Source organism: Oryzias latipes, chromosome 22 (genome assembly GCF_053564925.1).
Source record: "Oryzias latipes strain Hd-rR chromosome 22, Olatipes_Hd-rR_3.1".
Classification (NCBI taxonomy): Eukaryota; Metazoa; Chordata; class Actinopteri; order Beloniformes; family Adrianichthyidae; genus Oryzias; species Oryzias latipes.
The window spans coordinates 28,633,271-28,654,351 of NC_136258.1; the positions used below are offsets into that span (position 1 = coordinate 28,633,271).

The 21,081-nt window shown below is 43.2% G+C and overlaps 2 protein-coding genes across 5 annotated transcripts; one reads left to right on the forward strand and one right to left on the reverse strand.

Annotated features, from left to right (window-relative positions):
- Positions 1-318: 318 nt before the first annotated feature.
- On the reverse strand, positions 319-3,085 carry LOC101161113 (enhancer of rudimentary homolog). The gene is made up of 4 exons (XM_004084392.1): positions 2,941-3,085; positions 2,243-2,330; positions 741-861; positions 319-542 (listed from the first exon to the last, which is right to left on the reverse strand). The coding sequence occupies exons 1-4, from the start codon at positions 2,941-2,943 to the stop codon at positions 440-442; spliced, it is 315 nt and encodes a 104-aa protein (XP_004084440.1). The 5' UTR covers positions 2,944-3,085; the 3' UTR covers positions 319-439.
- A 1,876-nt stretch (positions 3,086-4,961) lies between these two features.
- On the forward strand, positions 4,962-14,659 carry psen1 (presenilin 1). Of its 4 annotated transcripts, none has more exons than XM_023951671.2 (11): positions 4,962-5,115; positions 5,976-6,062; positions 9,698-10,017; positions 10,196-10,337; positions 11,498-11,565; positions 11,643-11,863; positions 12,370-12,468; positions 12,648-12,722; positions 12,794-12,982; positions 13,062-13,174; positions 13,265-14,659. In XM_023951671.2, exons 2-11 carry the CDS (start codon positions 6,024-6,026, stop codon positions 13,418-13,420), a joined length of 1,422 nt encoding a protein of 473 aa, XP_023807439.1. In that variant the 5' UTR covers positions 4,962-5,115; positions 5,976-6,023; the 3' UTR covers positions 13,421-14,659. The 4 variants fall into 4 exon arrangements, with proteins under 4 accessions (XP_023807439.1, XP_023807441.1, XP_023807440.1 ...); XM_023951673.2 differs by having other exon boundaries at positions 4,965-5,115; positions 12,797-12,982; XM_023951672.2 differs by having other exon boundaries at positions 4,965-5,115; positions 9,701-10,017.
- The last annotated feature ends 6,422 nt before the right edge of the window (positions 14,660-21,081 follow it).

The following is a 21,081-nucleotide window of genomic DNA, read 5'->3' on the forward strand; positions in this document are numbered from 1 at the left end:
GTTTTAAACAAGATCCAGACTTTATTTTAACCATAAACTACAATTTCTTTTGCTGGTAACATTTGCTTCAGTCCTAAAATAATTTCTCTTTTTGAGGTATTTGAGAAACAAGCTGCAATTATTACTGTAAAAGTTTATTACTGTAAAACTTTAAGAAGTCCATTCTGTTCAGCAAACACTTTTTTGCCAAGTGATCAAAAAATATAAATTTTCCTCTTTTTTTCGTGGTCTTCAGCAGACAAAAATACATTAAAATATGTACCTATAAAAAAGAAGAAGAGATAAATAACTTAAATCACAGAAGACTTTTCAAACATCTTTAGGTATTTTAGTGAACTTTATTAGTCAAATAATAAAATACAATTCCACTGCATACAAAGAACAAAAGATAAAGAAGCTGCGTGGCCCCTCGCCGCGGCCCCTCCCGCTCGTAGCAGCTTCATTTGGCCGCCTGCTGGGCCTGACGCCGGAGCAGAACGTAGATCTTCTCCTTGATCCAGTCCTTGTTGTACGGCTGGTACGTCTGCGTGTCGGCCCGATACCTGAGGCAGCGGCACACGAAGCGTTTGCGTTTCACAGATCACAAGAAACCGAAGCGAACCAAGTTTCACAGGTGAAAGAGGAAGTTAGAGACTTTTAGAAATAAATAAATATCTCGACATCACAACAAAATAAAGATTATTGGCCACTTCCTGCAGCTCGAGCGCATCAAGATGTTGAAGTTTCTGCCTCTAACTTACACCAAACAGCTGAGGTCGGCCAGGTCGTCGATGAAGTCAAACAGCTGGCTGATGTCGTACGTTATGGACGGACTGTTGGGGTTCATCCTCTTCAGATGCTCCTCGTACATCTTACACACTCCTGAGCGCAGCAGAGGAAAAGAGTCAACCGCAAATATGGTTCCGTTTTCAGAGGTTTGAGCGGAGAACCTGGTTCAAACGCCGTGACGTGACATCATTAGTCATATTCTTTCTTTTACTTGATCATTTCTACACACAGATTAGCTCACTGGTTCCATTTTTTCACAAAAACATCTCTTTTGTTATTGTGCTGTTTTCACTTTACGTATGGTCAACTTTGATCATTGCTTTGTTTGATTTTATTGCCAATTATTACCCTTTAAGTTTCATTTTCATTCAGCAATGCAGCATTCAACCCTGCATTTTCTTCTGGAAATGCAGCTCCTAGTATTAATTCATAACTTTTGTATTTATTTAGGTATGAAAACAAATCACTTTTCCCTTTGAGGGATCAGGTAAAGTTTTTTTTACTTTTACTTTTTAAATGTAGAAAGCTAGACTTACTTTGTCTTACACTCTTTATATACTTGGGTTAAAGATTGGGTTAAAGAAAACTGTTTTTACCAACATATTCTTAGTAATCATGTTTTAGAAAAGTAAAAAAAAAAACCTGATGAATACTGGACAATAAACACATTTAAGACATTATTTTACAAAAAAGTAAAACTTCAAACAGAAATAATTTGTAGTTTGCATTCGGGAAAACGTCGCTGAGATCCTTGTCTTAAAGAAACCCGGATAAAAGCCGACCTGCTTCAGACAGAAGAGCGGACTTTGAAGTCACAGCTCTGTTTGTGTTTAAGTCTCTCCATGGCTAAGAACCGAAGCACGTCTCTGACCCGTTGGTCCCAGGTGGACCAGGAGGGACACTCGGGGACAAACCGTCTGTTGGAGTCAGGACTAAACATGAGGAAGCTTTTCTGTTCCGTGCAGCCAAAGTCTGAGGCCGTCACCCCTGATGATGCTAGACAAATGCCTCCTCTGACGAAGTCCACGATAAAAGCAATTCCCTATAGATCACTAAACGCCAGTAAAAGTATTTTATCTGCACTCCTTTTATTTTGTCTTAAAGTGATCAATGTATTTTCTATATATCCAGTCTGTCGGGGTGAAGCTGGACGGTACACCGGTCCATCACCAGGTAAAAAAACAAACAATTTAAAGTCACCAATGAAGTGGTTGTTGGAGGATCCAGCTGGGATTTCTCACTGTGATTCATTACATCACTTTGCAGCCCGTCGTTTTAAAGTGATTTTAAATCAAATGTTTGATTTGAACCATACATAGTCTTTGGGGTTTTTTGCTTTAAAGAATGTAAGAATACAACAACCTGAAAGTCATCCAAATATTAAAATCTATCCAGACGGCCTGCGATGCTTGACATGATGCGTGTATTCATGCAATTTGACGTAATATTCCAGGAGTTTGAACCCTCAGCTCACCTTCCATGCACTCATTGACCGACTCAAAGTCAGCGTACGTTCGCCCCTCCGGCCTCTTTGTGGGCTGAACCAGCAGGATGGTGTGAGACTGAAAGAAACAGACAACTATGTTGAGTTATCAATTATTCAAACTAAAGTTAGACATGCTGGAACTGAGCCTTCCTACAAACACTCGCAGGAAAAAACAGTTCTCAAGTATTTTAATAGACTTATCATATAGGAATGTGTTTTGGCAGAAATAATTAGCAAAGATTTATCAATTTCAATTGAAGAAAGGGGTTTAAAAGTAAATAATTTACTGGGATATTAGCCTGTTGTGCAAATTTTGTTTGTGTTTCGTGGTTTTTGTTCTTTTAATTAGTACTTAACAGAAAAACACGCTCAGGAAAACCCAAAACACATTTTCGTTTAATTAACAAAACATTTAGTCCCTTTTCAGTACGATCGTTGATTATCTGTTTTGTTTTTATGACAGAAACAAAAGGTATAATGTGAAAAAACCCAAGTGATGTTAGCTGAAAAACAACACCTGACTCAGTGACTGTCTCCGCTTTCGTGCTAACTTATAACGTGGAAGAAAATTTGCATTTTTAGCAAACCAGAAGAAAAAAACAACATACAAGCACTAAAACAAATTGGTTTATATGGTTGAGAAAAGACAGGCTGCATATTTAAAGCGTTTAGGAAAGCGAACAAACCATTTTCCCAGCGTTTACACTGCTGTTTCCAGTGAGATCTGGAAACCTAGCTTAAGCAAGACGGTGCTAACTCTCACACCGGAAATGAAGACGCTGGCAACATCCGGAGAAGCTGACTACGTCACTGCGCATTGCATGCTGGGACAATTAATCGATATTTAGACAACATTAATGAATGAAAAAAAGAAAGGAAACAATGACGACCTTTTTAACTGAAATCACAATATGTTTGTTAAGTTCACACTAGCCTTTTTGTTAGGCTAGTGTTGTGCTATATTCTGATCACCTTAAAATATGCAAACCACTTTTAAAGTTTAACATCAGAAGATGCTTAGCAAAAACTGCCACACTTTGTGTTTTTGATTAAGAATACATGAGTTTAGGTATAGAACGTCTGCCATAGATTAGTCTAGGTAGTAACTGAAAACCTCCTCTAACTAATAAACGGGAACACTTTATAATATTTGGACATCTTGAAAAGTTACTTCAATACCACTGGCTTTTTGAGTAATGCTTCTAGTACACTTAATTAAACTACTTTTTACAACATCTAAGAAAAAAAAAGCAACACATTTTGGACTCCTGGAAATCCATTTAATTTTCTGATTTACACGCAGTTGCAGACTTTAAGAATAAACAAACACTTGCAGTCATGTCCTTAACTCTGAACTCCTCCCAAAGACTCATGTTCTTTAATTTTAACTTAAAGAAAGTCAACATCACTTTTCATCCGTTAGTCAAAAATTTAAGAATTAATTCAAACAATAACATATGAATTACAGCCCATAAAGTCAAGCCGCAGAAATACTGAGCTTCACATGGATGTTCTGATTCAGTATGTAGGGCGACACAGTCAAGGGAAGGAGCAGACAAAAAAATCAAATGAAGGATTTTAGTGGTGGGAAAATAACTTTTTTTTGTGACTGTCTAATAATAGACAGAGTCAATATGATTATTATTATTTTTTAATGTTTTTGTATGCGTTGCTTAAATTGGTTTTGGTTCCCCCATCTCACAAAAAAAGAATAAGACAGCATTAATTATGGCGTAAGATAGCTTTTTTTCTTTTTATTGAACAACATGGTACAAAATTGAAAATTACAAGACATGGCTTGACATGATAACATCATACATCAGAAAAAATCTGAGTGATTACAAACATTGGGAATAAACTCAGAGTGAAAAAACAAAAACAAAACTAAAAAAATAAAGATAAAACTGAGCAAAGAGATGCAAAAAAAATGTTATTTTTCCCCTATCACACATCTATAGAAGAAAAGGGACGTTTTCTATATGATAAGTAATAATTTTATTTTCTCTAATATGTGTCAGTGATTCCAGTTTAAATTCATTTATGAAGGTTTCATTTATTTGTTTACGTTAAATTGATCAAGGCCTAAATAATTTTTTATTTTTTTCCAATAAACTTTATTGTACATTTTTCAATTTAGAGAAATTCACATTCACGTGCACAACAAAGAAACAATTGTTAATATCAAACACACATAAAAAAACAAACAACAACAACAACAAAAAAACAAAAACAGTAATATTTTTAATAATGTGTGTGTTTTTTTCCCCCTTATAAATGCTAATATACAAACCAAGTTAGGGTGAACAAACGTTATAAATGCGCATATAGAAAAAAACAAAACAACATTTTAAAAAATAGGCAAAGGCAAGGCAAAAAACAATTAAAAATAACAATACTTTAGATATATTTTAAATAAATTACTGTCGTTTTCTTGTTTTTGTTTGGAATGCATTTATGACACTTATAATAATCAGAAAAATAATTCAAAAAAATACTAAACAAAGGCATGCATTTTTCCATTTACATAAATGAATGAAATGTTTGCATAAAATAATGACAACATTAATGACATCAGAAATTCCCGGGTCCAGATTTTCCATATAGAAAAGGCCTGAATCATGTTTGTACTGTCTTCTTCTAATTGATTTTCTATTGTGTTGCCGGCCGGTAGGTGGCGGTAATGCGTTTTCGTGCGGGTCTTCCCACCGCCATCAAAGGCTAGAGGAAGAACAAAGAGGTGTATCGCTGTGGCCGGATGTTCGGGCAGCAGGGAGGAACAACAAAGAGGAGGAGGACGGAGTTCCCAGGCTTCAAAACTATCCACTAGATGTCAACAATAACGTTACCGTTCATTTGTTAAAGTAAGCGCTCTTTCGACTAGTTGTTCTTTTGAAGAACCCGAGAGGTCTGAACTGCGCATGTTCGCGGGCGCTAGCCGCCCAGCGTTAGCCGTTACTGGCTAGCCCGTCGTTCGTTGTTTATACTTTCTAAAAGCTAAACCACCACGTGAGTCCTAATAAAAAGGCGTTAATTACTTTTGTTGTTATTAAATACATTTGTAATTATCTCGTGACTTTGTATTTTTTGTCATGACATGATCATGTAGCTTCTTCATATAAGCAGTCAACGTGAATGAAACTAGACGCATCCTTGGCTAAAAATGACATGTATTTAAAGTTTATTAATATTAACTAAACCTGCAGTGTTATCATCTCCTCTAAAAATGAAACTAACCTTAAATAGGCTTTTTTTAGACTATTTAGACGCGGTCGTAATGCTATGCTGTCATTTTTACAACCTAAACTTTGTCGTATAACCGCAACCTTTATCACTTTGTCTGTTTACATCAAGCTTCATTGCAAAACTGCACATTTCATCAGTCATACAATTAAACATAAAGACTTAATATAAATTTAGAATTCCTTCAGTAAAAATAAACGTTTATATTTATCACTTTAAATTCCTAAAACTAGTTCCCATTGGTTTTGTTGGTATGTCTTTTCTTTTGAATCCAAATGATGTCGTTTCTCTGTTTGAATCAGCCCTTTTCTCATTCTTTGGCGCCTCTCTAGAACCAGTGTTCTTTTTAAAGTTTCATTCTGCTTCCCAGTGAAACTATAAGAATGTAGCAGGGACCTTCTGTTTCAGCATTTGGAGAACCTGTATTTGAGTCCAGAATGGACGGAGATGGGCCGTTCTGATGCTTTCTCGTCTTTTCCAGGTTCCCAGAGTTCGATTTGCATGAAGACAAGCGCCAGCCGAGCCGGCCATGGCGAACAACGCAGAGGATGTTGAAAACAACTTTATGGTCGGTTTAAAGGCATCTAGCTTATTTCACTTATTTCACAACTTGAGGGGGATTGGAGAACTTTTAAGTTTAGTTTGTTGTTTCTGGTCTTTTAAATCTAATTTTTGTTTTACTGTAAGTGAAATTACACAAATGCATCACTCAACACAAAAACATATTAAAGATCACAACAACAAAAAGCAAAACAGATGATAAAGCAAACATTACATTCAAGAAATCAAAACAAGATTCCAGGAAACCAAAATATAATTCCAAGAAAAATGGAAACAAAATCAAAAGTAATTTCCAGATAAAATAAAATAATTCAAATAAAAAAAGAACCTAAAGTTTCAGCAGGAAGATATGTAGTTTGGCGAAATCTTCAGATGGAAGAGATTTCCTGAAGCTTCTAGCCGCGCCCATTGCAAAAGTTGGGTGTTTGATCAATTAACTCCTTTAGCACAGTTCAGGCTAAACATCCTCCTCTTCAAAATTCAAACGTTGTCATATTGTTTTGATTTCTTAAATGTAATAGTGTTTTTTTATGAATTGTGTTGCTTTTTAAATTGTGATCTTTAATGTTTTTGGGTTGTGTGATTTGCACTTCAGTGCCTAACAAATACTGCGTTTTTACTGAATAAATCAGAAACTAGGAGGAGTTCTGTGTTTATTATTTTGATGATGGTCGAGTTCTTCCTTCATAACCCTAGGAAGTCAAAGTCCTTTTTTATTGCAGGCCGCCTCCTAGCAACCTAGAAGCCAAAGTTGTGTGTTAATTGTGGAAAATGATTCATGAATCCACAAAGTACTTCTGCTTGGATGGAGTCTTGGTGAAGAACTCCCCTTTAATGGAGACGGTGGTCCTGAACTGCTGCAGAATGTCTTTTATTCTGAAAAGCAGCACTTATCTTTCATACTAGCGTCGTCTGGACTGAATAGCAGTCAATGTTTCAGACCTTTGCTCGGATCGGCCTCTGGAAACGTCTATACGACTCTTCTGCTCAGATTGCTTCATGGGTTCTTTGGGGGGGGGTGGAGGGTTACCGCTCCATGTCTGAACTTGCTTTTTAGTTCAGGAACGTTTTTGTGTTGTTTTTTTTTTTGTTTCTGATGGGACTTGTCCTCAGGCACAGCCAGCATTTCTAGTCTGTAATGGTTTCTGTGGGATGAAGTTTGTTTGGATGTTTGGTAAATCGGTGAGGTTCTTGTGGGTCACGAGGGTTTTGGACAATCCAGATGAGTGAGAATTGCTAAAAAAATGGTCTTAGGTGTCGATGGTGTTTATAATAGTAATGTTACCCGCTTCATATAAAAAGTTAGCAGACATAAACACTTTACTGTGTCTGCAGAATGATCAGTCCTCCAGGATTGCAAAACCTCAAAAGTTGATATTCCAGTTTGGGCTCAGAGCGTTTCTGCACAGAAGCTGCTGGTCAGCAGAAATGGACAAACCGGTTCAGCTGCAGCGTTTAGTTTTTGAGGCGGGTGTTGGAACTGTTGACCTCCCAGCTGGAAGCATGTTGTATGGAAAGAAAAAAGAGGGGTGGGGCCGCAGAAACACGTCTTCTTTCTTGACCCGCAGCAGATCTTTGCTTTTCTTTAAATGGACCCTTTTTACAAAATTTACATGCAGAACTCTGCTTGGAGTAACATGTTTGCATGAGTCACAGCGACATTCCGGTCGGCATTGATGACGTCTTGATGTGGCGTTGGTTTTCTACTCTCATCCAGAACCAGAAAAGTTTCCCTGGTGGGTCTTATGTTGTTAAAGACTCTGATCATCTATTTTCAAAGTGTTCCCGCTGATATTTTTATTGTGATTACGTCGTTTTTGTAGGACATAGAACATGAATAAATCAAAAACGCTGGTGCTGCTGTACAGGTATCGCAAGAGTTCATTGGAAATTCACCTCGGATTTTATGGCGCAGAACAACCCCGCTTCCTGTCAGCCGTTTCTTTACACGCCCTCCCACTAGCTTACAGCCCCTCACACCCCTTTAACTAAACCAATGAGTTATATCGCTAGAGGATATAACTTACGGTGGTGGAGTGCGACGCCATCTTCGTGAGGTCGTCGGCGCCCACATGGCAACACTTTCTATAGCCTTTGGTGGCATCTAAGTAGCTTTTATAATATATATATATATATATATATATATATATATATATATATATATATAAATGCATAGTTGCAGAACTTATTACAAAAAAAAATTAATACAAAGAATTTTTAAAAATAAATTTTAAACATGTAGAAGTTTGGACCTCTTTGACATGTAATTTAAATTATTTAGAAAAGCCCGAAAAATAATTCTACAGTAAGTCAATTATAACAATAAATAATAGCAATATATAAATAATAAGTCAATAATAATGAATCGATAATAATAACAATAAGTTAACTGTTAACAACAGATTTACAAAGAAAATCAATAGATTTACTGATTCGTGTGAGTGATCAATTTGTGTAACACAGATGTTGTGGTGTATCAAAATGTGTTTCCACAAAATGTTTTGAACATAGTCAGACTGTATTACTAGTTGGTACCACAGTGATCCATCTGGGTTTGCTCTTTTTATTGCTAAGATCCACTTTTTCCTGAAGTCTGAATCCATTGGAAACCTGCAAGAAAAGTTCAGTCACTGAGTCAGAAATGTATAAATCTATTTTACTATAATAGAATAGTCCTAGGATACTGTATATAGGTTTAACACAATAAAGTTTACATTTATGTCGACAGCAAATTATACGTACATAATGCAGCATGTTGATAACAGCCCTGCAGCATCATGCATGTCAACATGTTTTCTAGTAAAGAAGCCCCTGCAGCTTTAAAGAAATCTGAGAAATGTTCTGCCTTTCTCCTTCATGGACTAATTTCTCCGATTTTTGACAGTTGAAACCCGCATAATGAACCGTTATTATGCAAAAACTGTGTTCACATGCATGCACTGCAGCAGTGACTTGACCTCATCAAGATGGCGGCGCTCTCCTCCCATGTGGAACCACCTGATGTCTCCTCTAGCGATAGAACTCATTGAACTAAATTAACATTAGCTATCCAGCTGTACAGTTCTGACCCAGATTCCAGCTCAGACCAGGAAAACAAAGACGTCCATGGATCTATTTGTCTGCAGATGGATGATCAGAATGGAGCAGAGCAGGAAGTTTGTGGCTTCCGTCACCGATACGATCTTTTACAGACGGCATCCATTTTTCTGCTCCTGATTCACAAGGATTTGAACAAAGAAATACTCAAAAATGACTGATTTTAATCCGGATTTTTATGAAGTATAGGTCCTCCGTCATCAGAAAAATGCCTCAAGAAAATGTTAAAAACACAATTTACATTGAAGTGGATCTTTACCGTTGTAAAAGCCAAGACTTTCAGAAGATTTGGGATTAAAATGAACTCTGGGGAGTCAAAAAGGAACAGAAAACTGTTGATATTCATTGTTTTTGTGAATCAATGAGTATGAAAATGTTAAATTTTATATATTTTTTATTCTGACTGTTGATCATTTGGCAAAAGGTCACTGTCCAGATGGGATGGATGTTTCTGTAGGCTACGAGCTTCTGTGGGATGTGTTTTTACATCCGTGACTCAGCTGTCTCCTGGAGACGGTTCACGTAAAACGCTCTTTCCTCTCACAGCAGGGCCAGCCCGAGTCCGCTGCGGGTCCTGAGCCCCGCCAGCAGCAGCAGCAGCAGCAGGAGGGGGGGACGAGGTTGCGGACCAGGGGAGGTTCGGGCGTAGGGCGAGGCGAGGGCGGAGGCCCCGAGCAGAACGGGCACCCGCCCGCCGCCCGTCCGGCAGTGCAAGAGGCGGAGGAAGACGAGGACGAGGAGATGACCTTGAAATACGGGGCCAAGCACGTCATCATGCTCTTCGTTCCCGTGACGCTCTGCATGGCCGTTGTCGTGGCAACCATAAAGTCCGTCGGCTTCTACACCCGAAAGGATGGACAGAGGCTGTGAGTGTTTTTGTCGGAGCGCTCGCATCCACCCGCAGACTGGGTGCAATGCAGCTTCTTAGCCACCAGGTGGAGCTAAAGCGGCGAGAACAGGCGTTTACTGAAGCCGAGTGAACTCAGGGCTGTTTACTGAAATGAAACCTTGGAATTAGACCTGTGCTTTTCTCCACCTCTGCAGGATTTACACGCCATTCCCCGAGGACACGGACACGGTGGGCCAGAGAGCCGTGAACTCCATCCTGAACGCCACCATCATGATCACGGTCATCATCGTCATGACGCTGGTGCTGGTGCTGCTGTACAAGTATCGCTGCTACAAGGTACAAGAAAGCTCGGCCCGCAGTCTTCCGGGACGTGAGCTTCATGGTCCCGTTTTACCGAGCAGATCAGACAGCGGAGGAAACATCAGACCCGACTGCTATTGCGTCAGCTCTGCTCAGGATTTAAAAAGTTCACTTCAAAGGTTCTTTTAGAAAAAGAGGAACTTATTCTGCAATGGTTACTGTCAGATGTGTTGGTTTAGTAATCCATTTAAGCATAGTGTTTCTAAATTCCAAGGTTCAGTAAACACATCATGCTTGAGGTTTGACACTGTCTCTTCATAAAGTTGGCGTTCTGTAGAGACGCTTACCTCAAACAAAATGATCGGCTGTTTTCATGTGAATATTTTTCAACCTCAGACACTTGAACTCATTTAAACTTTACGTTTACGGAGAATTCAAACCTTTTTATTCAAAGCATAATGTGAATATGTTCGAAGTTCTGCGTCTCGTCAATAGACTGTAAATGAGAACTGGACTGAGGGAGTGACGTCATCCATTGAAGATCATTTACGTCCGGCTCCAACTAAATGAAGTCAATTCGGTCGCCATGTTAGAACAAGATGTTGTCAGTCAGCAGGGAGTGGTCAGAGTCGACGTTTCTATGGCAACCACTCTCACCTATCGGGAGTGAGCTTGTTGGAAGGCCACATCCCTTGTGATTGGTGAGAGTGGTTGCCATAGAAACGATGACTCAGACCGACTCTGACCAATTACTGCTTACCTTTGACGTCTGGCTCCAACATGGCGGCGTCCGTATTGTGGAAAAATGGCGACTGGATTGACTTCATTTGGTTGGAGCTGGAAGTAAGACACTTTCTATGGATGGCGTCACACTTGGATACATGGAATGACTTGGACACATCTTGAGGTCTTTAAAGAGACGGCTGTTTTCAAAACCATCAGGCGATGGAACTTTTTTTTTTCCCATAGTTGCCCCGCCCCTTAAAACCTTTATCGCTTTCTCACAGCTGTTAGGAAAGAAGCTTGACTCGGAGCCAGAATCAGACAAAAATATGACGTCTTTTTGTGAAAAAAGTCCCGTTTCTCACCATCGCTTGCATGTTTGAAGATTTGCATGTTCTGTCTCTTGTGGGTAAATCAAAGCAAACTGTCTTTTTTTTTGTTGAAGCTAACCCGCCTCCTCTTCGTCCTTTCAGGTCATCCATGGCTGGCTCTTCCTCTCCTCCCTCTTCCTCCTCTTCTTCTTCTCCTACATCTACCTCCAGTAAGAGGCAGCTTTTTGTAGCTCCTTCCTGATGCCGGTGGCTAGTTTTCCCATCATGCCTCTGTTGCTTCTGACAGAGAAGTTTTCAAGACCTACAATGTGGCCATGGACTACTTCACCGTGGTGATCGTCATCTGGAACTTCGGCGTGGTGGGCATGATGTGCATCCACTGGAAGGGACCTCTGCGTCTGCAGCAGGCCTACCTCATCATGATCAGCGCCCTCATGGCTCTGGTCTTCATCAAGTACCTGCCGGAGTGGACCGCCTGGCTCATCCTGGCCGTCATCTCCGTCTACGGTAACCCCCCCCTTCCATCTGCCGTCTGACCTGTAGGTGCAGGAGTCTGCCCCCCACCCTTTGAAGATGGCCCTCATCTGGTTCGTTTTAGGCCGCGGTCTCAGAGAATTTATGAGCAGAATCGGGATAAAATCTGAATTGATGGATGCGTAACATCCATCGTCTTTGATGAGGGACAGGAAATGAAGGTCAGACAAGAAAAATACATTCATGCTCTGAAGAAAATCTAACATAATTAAACCTAAAAATAATTCAGATTTATAGCTGTAGCTAGTGAAGATGTTGGCGCTTCTGCCTTTAAATTACTTTCACATAAATCAGAAACGACAGAGACGAGCGTCCTTTCTGAAACTGCAGCGTCTCAGCCACAGAGTTTTCAAATGATCTTTTCACTTTAAGTGCTACTTTGCTTCTATATATCAACCATAACACAGATTTACACTCAACGGGTTTAACGCAGGAGTGGAAGGAGCCTCACCTCTCTTGTTTCTCCTCCCGCCCCACAGATCTACTGGCGGTTCTTTGCCCTAAAGGACCTCTGAGGATCCTGGTCGAGACGGCCCAGGAAAGAAACGAGCCCATCTTTCCTGCTCTCATCTACTCCTGTGAGGTCACACTTAAAACATCCCATAACAGTTTAGAATCCCTGATATGAACTGTGTGCTTTTACTTTGAAAGTTCATCTGCTGTTTTTGGACTGAACACCTGTTTGCTCCAAAAAATGAAAAATTACTTGTTTTGAGAGACTGAATTCCCCCCCCCCCCCCCCCCCCCCCCCCCCCAGCTACAATGGTATGGCTCGTCAACATGGCCGACACGGGCGGGCCGAGAAGGGAATCCGCAGAGGAGACGCAGGAAGGTGAGCTGTGCGGTTTAAGGCGCTTTTCTTCCTTTTTCCTGTTCCCTAACGCGACCCGCATCTCCGATCAGCAGCGGCGCCGGAGCCGGCGGAGTCTCCGCCCCCCTTGAGCTCGCCGCAGGACGACGGAGGCTTCACCCCCTCCTGGGTCAGCCAACAGGAGCACCAGCTGGGGCAGCTGCAGTCCACGGAGGAGACCCGGCGGCAGATCCAGCAGATGCCTTCGGCTCGCCCGCCGGCGGAGGAGGATGAGGAGGAGCGTAAGTCCTGGGGGTCTGAGGAAGAAAATGGGATTGAAAACATTCAAGTGTTGAATGTGGCGTCCTGCCGTCCTCACAGGGGGCGTCAAACTGGGGCTGGGAGACTTCATCTTCTACAGCATGCTGGTGGGGAAGGCGGCGGCCAGCGGCGACTGGAACACCACGCTGGCCTGCTTCGTGGCCATCCTGATCGTGAGTGTGGGCCCGACAGTTTCAGCGTGCGTCGGTCTGCAGTCGCTCTGAATGTTTTGTCTGGTGTGTCCCCCCCCTCCCCTCCTGCAGGGCCTCTGTCTGACCCTGCTGCTCCTCGCCATCTTCAAGAAGGCGCTGCCCGCTCTGCCCATCTCCATCTTTTTCGGCCTGGTCTTCTACTTCGCCACCGACAACTTGGTGAGGCCCTTCATGGACAAGCTGGCGCTGCACCAGTTCTATATTTAGCGGGACGCCGTGAGCCCCCGCCCCCCCCACGTGCCCTCACAACAACACGAGAGGGCCCCCCCCCCCCCCCCCCCCCCAGCTGCTGGAACAAAAGACGGCAACGCAGCCCCCCCCCTGTTTCTGCTCTGCCTTCATTTCCTGAAGCTTTTAACGTCTCTGAGGCTTCGTCTCCGGTCCAACCAGCCGCCTCAGGTCCTTCAGGAGGTCGTCCCGCCCCTCGCGGCGGTCCGCAGGGGGCGGGTCTAAACTCTCCAATAAAGACATCCCGTCACATTTCTGAAACCCAACGGAAGCCAAGATCTTCAAAGCCTTCACCGAATGAGCGGACCTTCAGTGCCGGTTCTGCTCTGATTCTGCGCCGTCTGATTGTAAAAGAAAGCGACGTCGGGCCGGTTTGGGAGGGGGGGTCAAATCTGTCCGACGCCAAAGTGAAGCAATGTTGCAAAAAAAAAAAAAAAAGTGGAAGCAACTTACAAGTTTTATTGTAAAATTTCTGCGGAGGACTCGGAGCCTGAGGTGGACAGGACCGCTGGAGCAGTAGAAGGTTCAGTGCCTTGCTCAAGGGCATTTCAGTCTTTACCTGTAGTAAATGTTGCCGTGTGACTCCATCACGTGGTACCTGCTTCATCCTGGGGGGGTGAAGTCTTTTTGTTTTCTTGTTGTGTCCAAGGATTGTAACCTGTGACCGTTGGGTCACAAACTCTGAACCTTGAGCTGCAGCTAACCTGGATGCTCACCTGGTGCTGTCCGGTCCTATGCCCCGCCCCCATCGCTCACCTCCTGCAGCTGCGTTCACGCGCTCTTTGTCTTTTCTTTAGGAATTTAGGAGGAACCGACACTTCAAGGTTCTCCGGGTTGACCTGGAAAAATGCATTTCCTGCAGGAATGATGTTTAAAAGATCGAAACTTTCGTTCGATCAAACTGGGAACAGATTCTCTTCTGATCCTGAATTAAGGATTTCAAGTTTTACTGCAAAAAAAATAAAAAGACACCAAGATTCTGGAAAGATATCCAAAAACGTTGAAGAGGACCGATGGACCGTTTGTTGTTGCACTCAAGTTTGATTCTCACTGATGAAACACAAACTAAATAATTTCTCTGAGCCTGCTTGTCCCCCAATGTTTTTTTTTTTTTTTAATTCAAGAAGTTTGGTGATTTGCTTTTTTTCCTGTCTCTCACATGCATATATGTTATGCAAAGTTGAACAGAGTTTGTTCTTTTGTAATAAAATGTGAAAACAGATTTTTGTCTTTTGTTTTGGAACCCAAAAAAAAAAGACAACTTCCTGTTTGAATAAGAGAGACGTGAAGATGCTGGTCTTACGAGATGAAGGGATGAACTCTACTGTCCATGGCTTCTAAAAAAAACAACAATTTCTTCAACAGTCACCTGCAACCAAACGACTTTCAGAGATCTGAACGGTGTGCAAACCATTAAAGTATTCAGTGATAATGACAACCTTCAAGACATCGACCCTGATCAATTCTATGCAAATGTTACAGCATAGTTTACTATAAAAACTCTGTTGACCCAGAAGGAAGACTGTCAATCATTCACTTTAACAGCAGAAGCATGTAGACCAACTTTGGAGACATCAAAGACTATTTACAGAATATGGAACATTCCTTTGATATCATAACCATATCTGAAACTTGGTTCAGCCGCGACAAGGACGCTGACTTTGAATTGGAAAACCCTCAAACTTAACTCTATGAAGAGAGTAAATAAAAAAGGTGGAGGAGTCGCAGTATATGAAAAAAAATACGTTTACGGTAATTGTCAGTTGCAGTGGATGGAATACTGGAATGTCCTACAATTGAAATATGTAACGATTCAGGGAAGAAGGTCACTATAAGCTGTTTATTGGTCGCCAGGGTCAAGCTTGGGGGGGGGGCATAGGGGGACAGAGTGCAAGCTCCAGGCTAACCAGGTGAGCAGCCCCCCCAACGCGCCAGGAGGGCCCAACGCGGGACCCCGCCCCAGAGGAGTGTCCACAGCCCCAGACGAACACCTCATCACCACCTGGGAGTTCTGGACATCCCCCCACCCCAGCCCCAGGTATGAGCCAGGACCTCCCAAGGGAGACCCGCCCCGTGCTCCAGGCAGCCACCCACCCGGCCCACGGTCAGTCCAGGAGAGAGTAAAACAGGGGCCAGCCGCCCCCGCCCAGGAGGGGTACACCTGGGGGAAGAGGGGATCCACAAGAAGTGTTGTAAACATGGTCCGACCTGGCTGAGCTACAGTTGGAAATTTGGCGAGGCCCAGCAATCAGGGGAAGGGACCAGAACCCACACCACAGGGACTCGGACACCCCCAGGCTCAGGTGTGATGGGATCCCTGGCTCTTGGACTTGCCAGAGAACTCAGGGATCCCTCTCCCTGCGTGGAAAGAGGGCCGCCAAGCCCAGGAAGCCAGCACCCATGGAACACGGCCGCCGTGCCAGGGGCCCAGTACCCCCTACCAGGGATGGGGTAGGGTAGGGGATTCCAGTTGGCTTATCCGTGCTCCTGTTCCTGACCATGTAACTCGCCTCTACTACTGCTTCTACACCTGGCTGTGGATCCTGCCTCTTGGTCATCTCTGCTCTGTACCTGGTCGTGTACCTCGTCTCTGCTCCTGCTCCTACACCTGGCTGTGGATCCTGTCTGCGGCTCGACTCGCGCCCCTGACTGTCCCCCCAACTCTGGCTGGATGAAGCTCGTCTGCTGGACTTTAAATATGTAGTTGTAGGGTTAGATAAGTTAAGTCTTCTCTAAGAGTTCTGGTAAATCGCCTGTCCGTCCTGGGGGAGGATCCCTCCTTCAAGTGGGCACCCCTGAGGTTTCTTCATTTTTTTCGGAATCCGTTTTTTTTTTGTTTTTCCTTACCGCGAAGGGGGGGTCTAAGGGCAGGGATGGCAGTTTAGTTTAGTCAGTTAGTTTGTTCAATTTAGTATTTTCCTGTTGAACTCTTTGTATTCATGATCCTTTGGAGTTCATGTTTCACTTCGAAGCCCATCGAGACGACTGTTGTTGTGAATTTGGGCTATAGAAATAAAATTGAATTGAATTGAATTGAATAGGGGACAGATGGTCCGAGGTCCCACCTTCCTTGTGAAATGCATGTGTGTGTGTTTGTGAGGGTGTGTGTGTGCATGTAAGTGTTTGTGTTGGAGTGTATATTTTGAGGGGTAAAGGGTGTGTGTACTAAGGGGGTGCAGTTAAAATTGGTGGGTAGGGCAATCCTTAACGTTAAAACTTGTTTTAATGAGCCTGCAGGTTTCTGGGTCTCATTCTTGCTCCATTACTCTGTTTCCATCCCATCATGCCCGGCGACGGTGGCCGTTTTTGTCCAGTTGTTCCGCTCCGAGGACGGACTGCATTCAGACTTAGGAAACTCGGAGCGAACCGGAGCTCAGTCTGATTGGAATCGAACAGAGACCACCTCCAAAGATGGGTTCCTGGTGCCGGACCAGGCTTCCCGGATTATCGCGGGAAACAAACTCTGGTTCACTTTAAGCAAATCAAATGTGTCCAGTCTGAATACAGTCTAATTTATTTGTAAACATTGAATATGTTCCAGTAGGCATGTCCTAAACAGTTTCTGGCTTCTTTGTCCCTCCTCTTGACCCATTTTAGGAACGTCGACCCCCCAAAAACATGGCCGAAACGATGTTCCAAAAAATTAGGCAATTAGGCGGGACAAAGGAAAGTTTAGCTTGGTCTGCCCACCCATAAATCAAAACCAGAATATCAGAGTTTTTCTTTAGCTGTGAAGTGATTTGATGTGATTTTGGTGGTCGGAGGGGAATCTTTTGACACCAAGAGCTTTAACATTTTGTTGTTGAGGATTTGGCTTCAAACTGCAGCTGGAGGTTTGGTTGGAAGACATAAAAGCTTCAAAACTGGATTACACAAAAATCTGAGCTTCATTGTGGCAGGATGGCGCCCCCTGGTGTCCCTTTGGGGAAATGTAAAGCATTCCTGTGAGCACACAGGCTCAGGTCACACTGTGACAGGGACCCACATGCCACTTGGGCGGGGCTTCAACCATGTTTAAACGCTGTTGTTTTCCTCGCCCCCCCCTCTGAGCACAAAGCCAGCTCTTCCAGGAAAAGGCAGATGATGGGAATGCGCCAGGAATTCCTCAGTCTGCGGGTCAGGAGGCTGCCAGTGTCCCGCTGTCCCTCTGTCCCCATGATGCCAGTGGTGGCTGGTAGGCTCCACTGGCTCCGGGCGCTGGTCACCATGGGGACCGTTTGCTGTTTGGCCCCCGGCCCGGCTCCGGCATTCAGCCCAGTCGTCCAACAGCGCGCCTGATCCCCGGATTCCTGCAGAGATTCCAGCACGCCCCCCCAAACCTTCTCGGTTTGAGATTAACCCTCGCTTTGCTAAGAGCATCCTACAGCCACGCCCAAAACATGGAAGCTGTCCAATCCCATTTGGAAAAGGAAATCTGTTCACGCTTCATGTCAGCCTCTGCGCTGCAGCATCAGCTCTTTTTCAGACTCCAGCGTGCGTGATGATGAAGTCAGAGAAACACGGAGTCCGTTTGGCAAAACATCGGACTGGACTCAGTCCCGTCACCTGGCTGTAGTCCCAACACGGTGTCGGGGGCCTGACACTAATGAAGACGTCACACTATTTGATTGGCTGTATGTTGGTCCAATGATGTGTCAGATGGTGATTGGTCTGGACAAATTACAGTACGACCGTAGAAGAAGAAATGATGAGTTCTGTTGTAAACAAACAAAGCTCCGACATGGAGTGAGATGATCTTCTAAACGTGCCTTTAATGTTGTTATGATTATTGTTAAAATCTATGCGGCCGGTGCTTTATTATTTGCAGAACGGACCCAGAAGGGTTAGCATTAGGTTCATACGTGCTGACAACATTTAGCCGTGGATGAACGTAAACTGGAATAACGTCAGCCGGTATTTTGTCTGGAGCCGACTGGAAACACAAATTCACATGATTGTTTGCACGGTTTCTCAGGACTGTTCATTCAAAAGCCGCTCCTCTGCTGGGAGATGCAGTTCTACCAGAAGACCCGGTTCTCCTGATTTCTGCAGCTCGCAGCCGGAGGGACTGCGGTCCGAAGCCTCCTCCGGCCGTGACAAAGCACCCTCCCCTGCCTGCAAACAGGAAGCTACGAGTCCGGCTCTGCTCAGAGACACGGTTCTCTCTGTGGAGCAGCAGGTTCTTTCTAACAGCCACAGATCTTTTTACAAAGTGGGTTGTGGCAAAATCTCTCTAGAAACATAAAAAAGAAGAACGTCAGACACAACTTATGAGGGAAAAGAGGTTTATGTTACAAAAGAAAATGTGAAAGGAAAATATGTAGAGCCCGTCAGATCTCCACGCTACATAGTTTGTCCAAGTGGGGCTACCGTAGTGTGACGTCATCATTAACGTCAGACACCCGAACAGTTTTGGTTCCTACACCGGCACCAGTAACGGTAATCTACATCAATTATCAAGCAAGGTAAACACTAACATGCCATCCGCAGCAGCGGCGCTCGTCTTCATCCTGAAAGCTGAGGATCAGAAAGGAGGAACCCTCTGTGTCCAAACCAGCATTAAAAAACCAGCAGAAATATTATTAGTTTACCTCAAATCTTTTTGGTTTTGGCCCGAATCATCCAGCTGGCTTACATTTTTGTGAGTCTAAAATTTGGTGATTTTCACATCTTACAAGGATGCAAGAAAAGAAAACTTTTGTTTCCGAAATCTTCACTAAATCTCTCAAACACGCCGCCAGCTTGAGTCTACAACTGAAGCTTCATTGACATGTGACCTCGGGAGGAGGCCACCATCTTGAATTATTTTTAAAACATGACCTTTAGTGCCGGCTAAAGACTTAAACTCCTCGTAGGGATTTGGATGTCACCTCCGAACTCTTCGAGCATCGTTGAGAAGCTACTTAAGAGTAAAAATTTAGGATTTAAGGTTTGTAGATTTTGAACGGCAAACTCACAAGAGAGGTGTTTCCTTGTTGCCCACACTTTTTTTTAACCAGATAATGTATGACACAAATCATTGGCTCAAGATGAACAAATTGATATGGCATAAAATATGAATATATCAGGAATGTGGAAAATCCAAAAATGTACTTAAGCTGATTCTTCCAAAAATTACATCGATCTGTTTGTCACCCCCAGGTGACCAAAATTTAAATTGGTTGCTATGGAGATACATCAACAGAAAAACAGCTATTTTGAAAAAGGGATTTTTTAAACTGAATTTGTCTTGTACGGAGCCCCTAAAGGGCCATTGATGAAGAAAAAAAAACTGGAGGAAAAAAAAATTTTTTTGAAGTAAAAAAATAATTTTTGGGAGTAAAACATTTTTTTTTGAAGTAAAAAGGAAAAAATAAATTAATGGTGCGCACCAGTTAGTTTCAGGTGCGCACCAGTTAGTTTCAGGTGACATTATGACATTGTCAGTAATATTTCGTGTTTTCAGAAAGTTTACAAAGTCCATATCCTCAACTTTAGCCATTCTCAAGACAACTGTAGCTACTTGGTGCACAATGAGCAAGCAGGTCAACTATCTGATATCTTCTGATACTAACTGGTGCGCACCAGTTAGTTTTTTTTTTTCCTCCATTTTTTTTCCTATCAATGGCCCTTTAGGGGCTCCGTAGTCTTGTGAGGGTGGCAGCAGCACTAACTGCTTTAATTCTTTATTTAGTTACTTTTTTTAGCATCTTGTTTATTCTTTTTTTTAAATAATTTTTTCAAACTTTTGTCTTCTTTAAAGCTACATTTGCTTTAAAAGCACACATGAGATTTGATGTTGTTAGCATGTTATTCTGCAGAGATGTTGACTCTAAAAGTGCAGCTTTTGTTAACATATTTTCTGTTCCCTGCTTGTTTTTGAAGAGGAATCTAAAAAATCTAAAAAATGAGGCCTTGATAGGAGTTGAAGGCCTAAAGCCGGTTTGCTGATCTGAGGTCATCTGTCAATCTCTGTGGTTGTCGCGGAAACGCTGCAGCTCTGCAGAACACCTGCGTGGACGAGAGCTTTCCAGGTAAATCCACTAAGGGGATTAGCTGACAGGGAGGGACGCTGCTCCATGTGAGGCGAGCAAAGGAGCTGAGGATTAGACTCTGCTGATTATCCAAGACCAGGACCAGCTCAGGGACGGAGCGGCGTTGGAAGACACATTTTTATAAAAAAAATCCTCAAAGAAAAATGTCGAAGGATAAGCTGGAGAGCCTGGTGAAGCACATGGAGGAGACGCTCTCGGAGATGGAGCAGCTGAAGCAGCACTGCGGGAAGCAGAGCGAGGAGCTGAGCCAGCTGGTGGTGGAGCTCCGCAGGGAAAACCAGGAGCTGGTGGAGAAGTACAACCAGCTCGCCGCCGAGATGAAGGAGGCCAAGGAGGTCATAGAACAGCTTCAAGATACAAAGTACGCCTTCAACGCCAAGGAGCGGCAGGCGCAGAAGCTGAGCCGCCAGCTCTGAGGCAAGACTGTTGGGGGGGCAGCAGAAGATGACGAGCCTGGATGAGATGGACGGAAAAAAACACCCGGACTTTAGGAATTCCTAAGGATGGGTGGGCATGCGGACTAAAGTGGGAACAGCTGTTAACGTATAGATTTTGCCTGAACGACAGGAAGGATGGATGCAAATGGAGTCGTTTCAACTTGAATCCTGCGGCTTGGAGCTCCTTTTT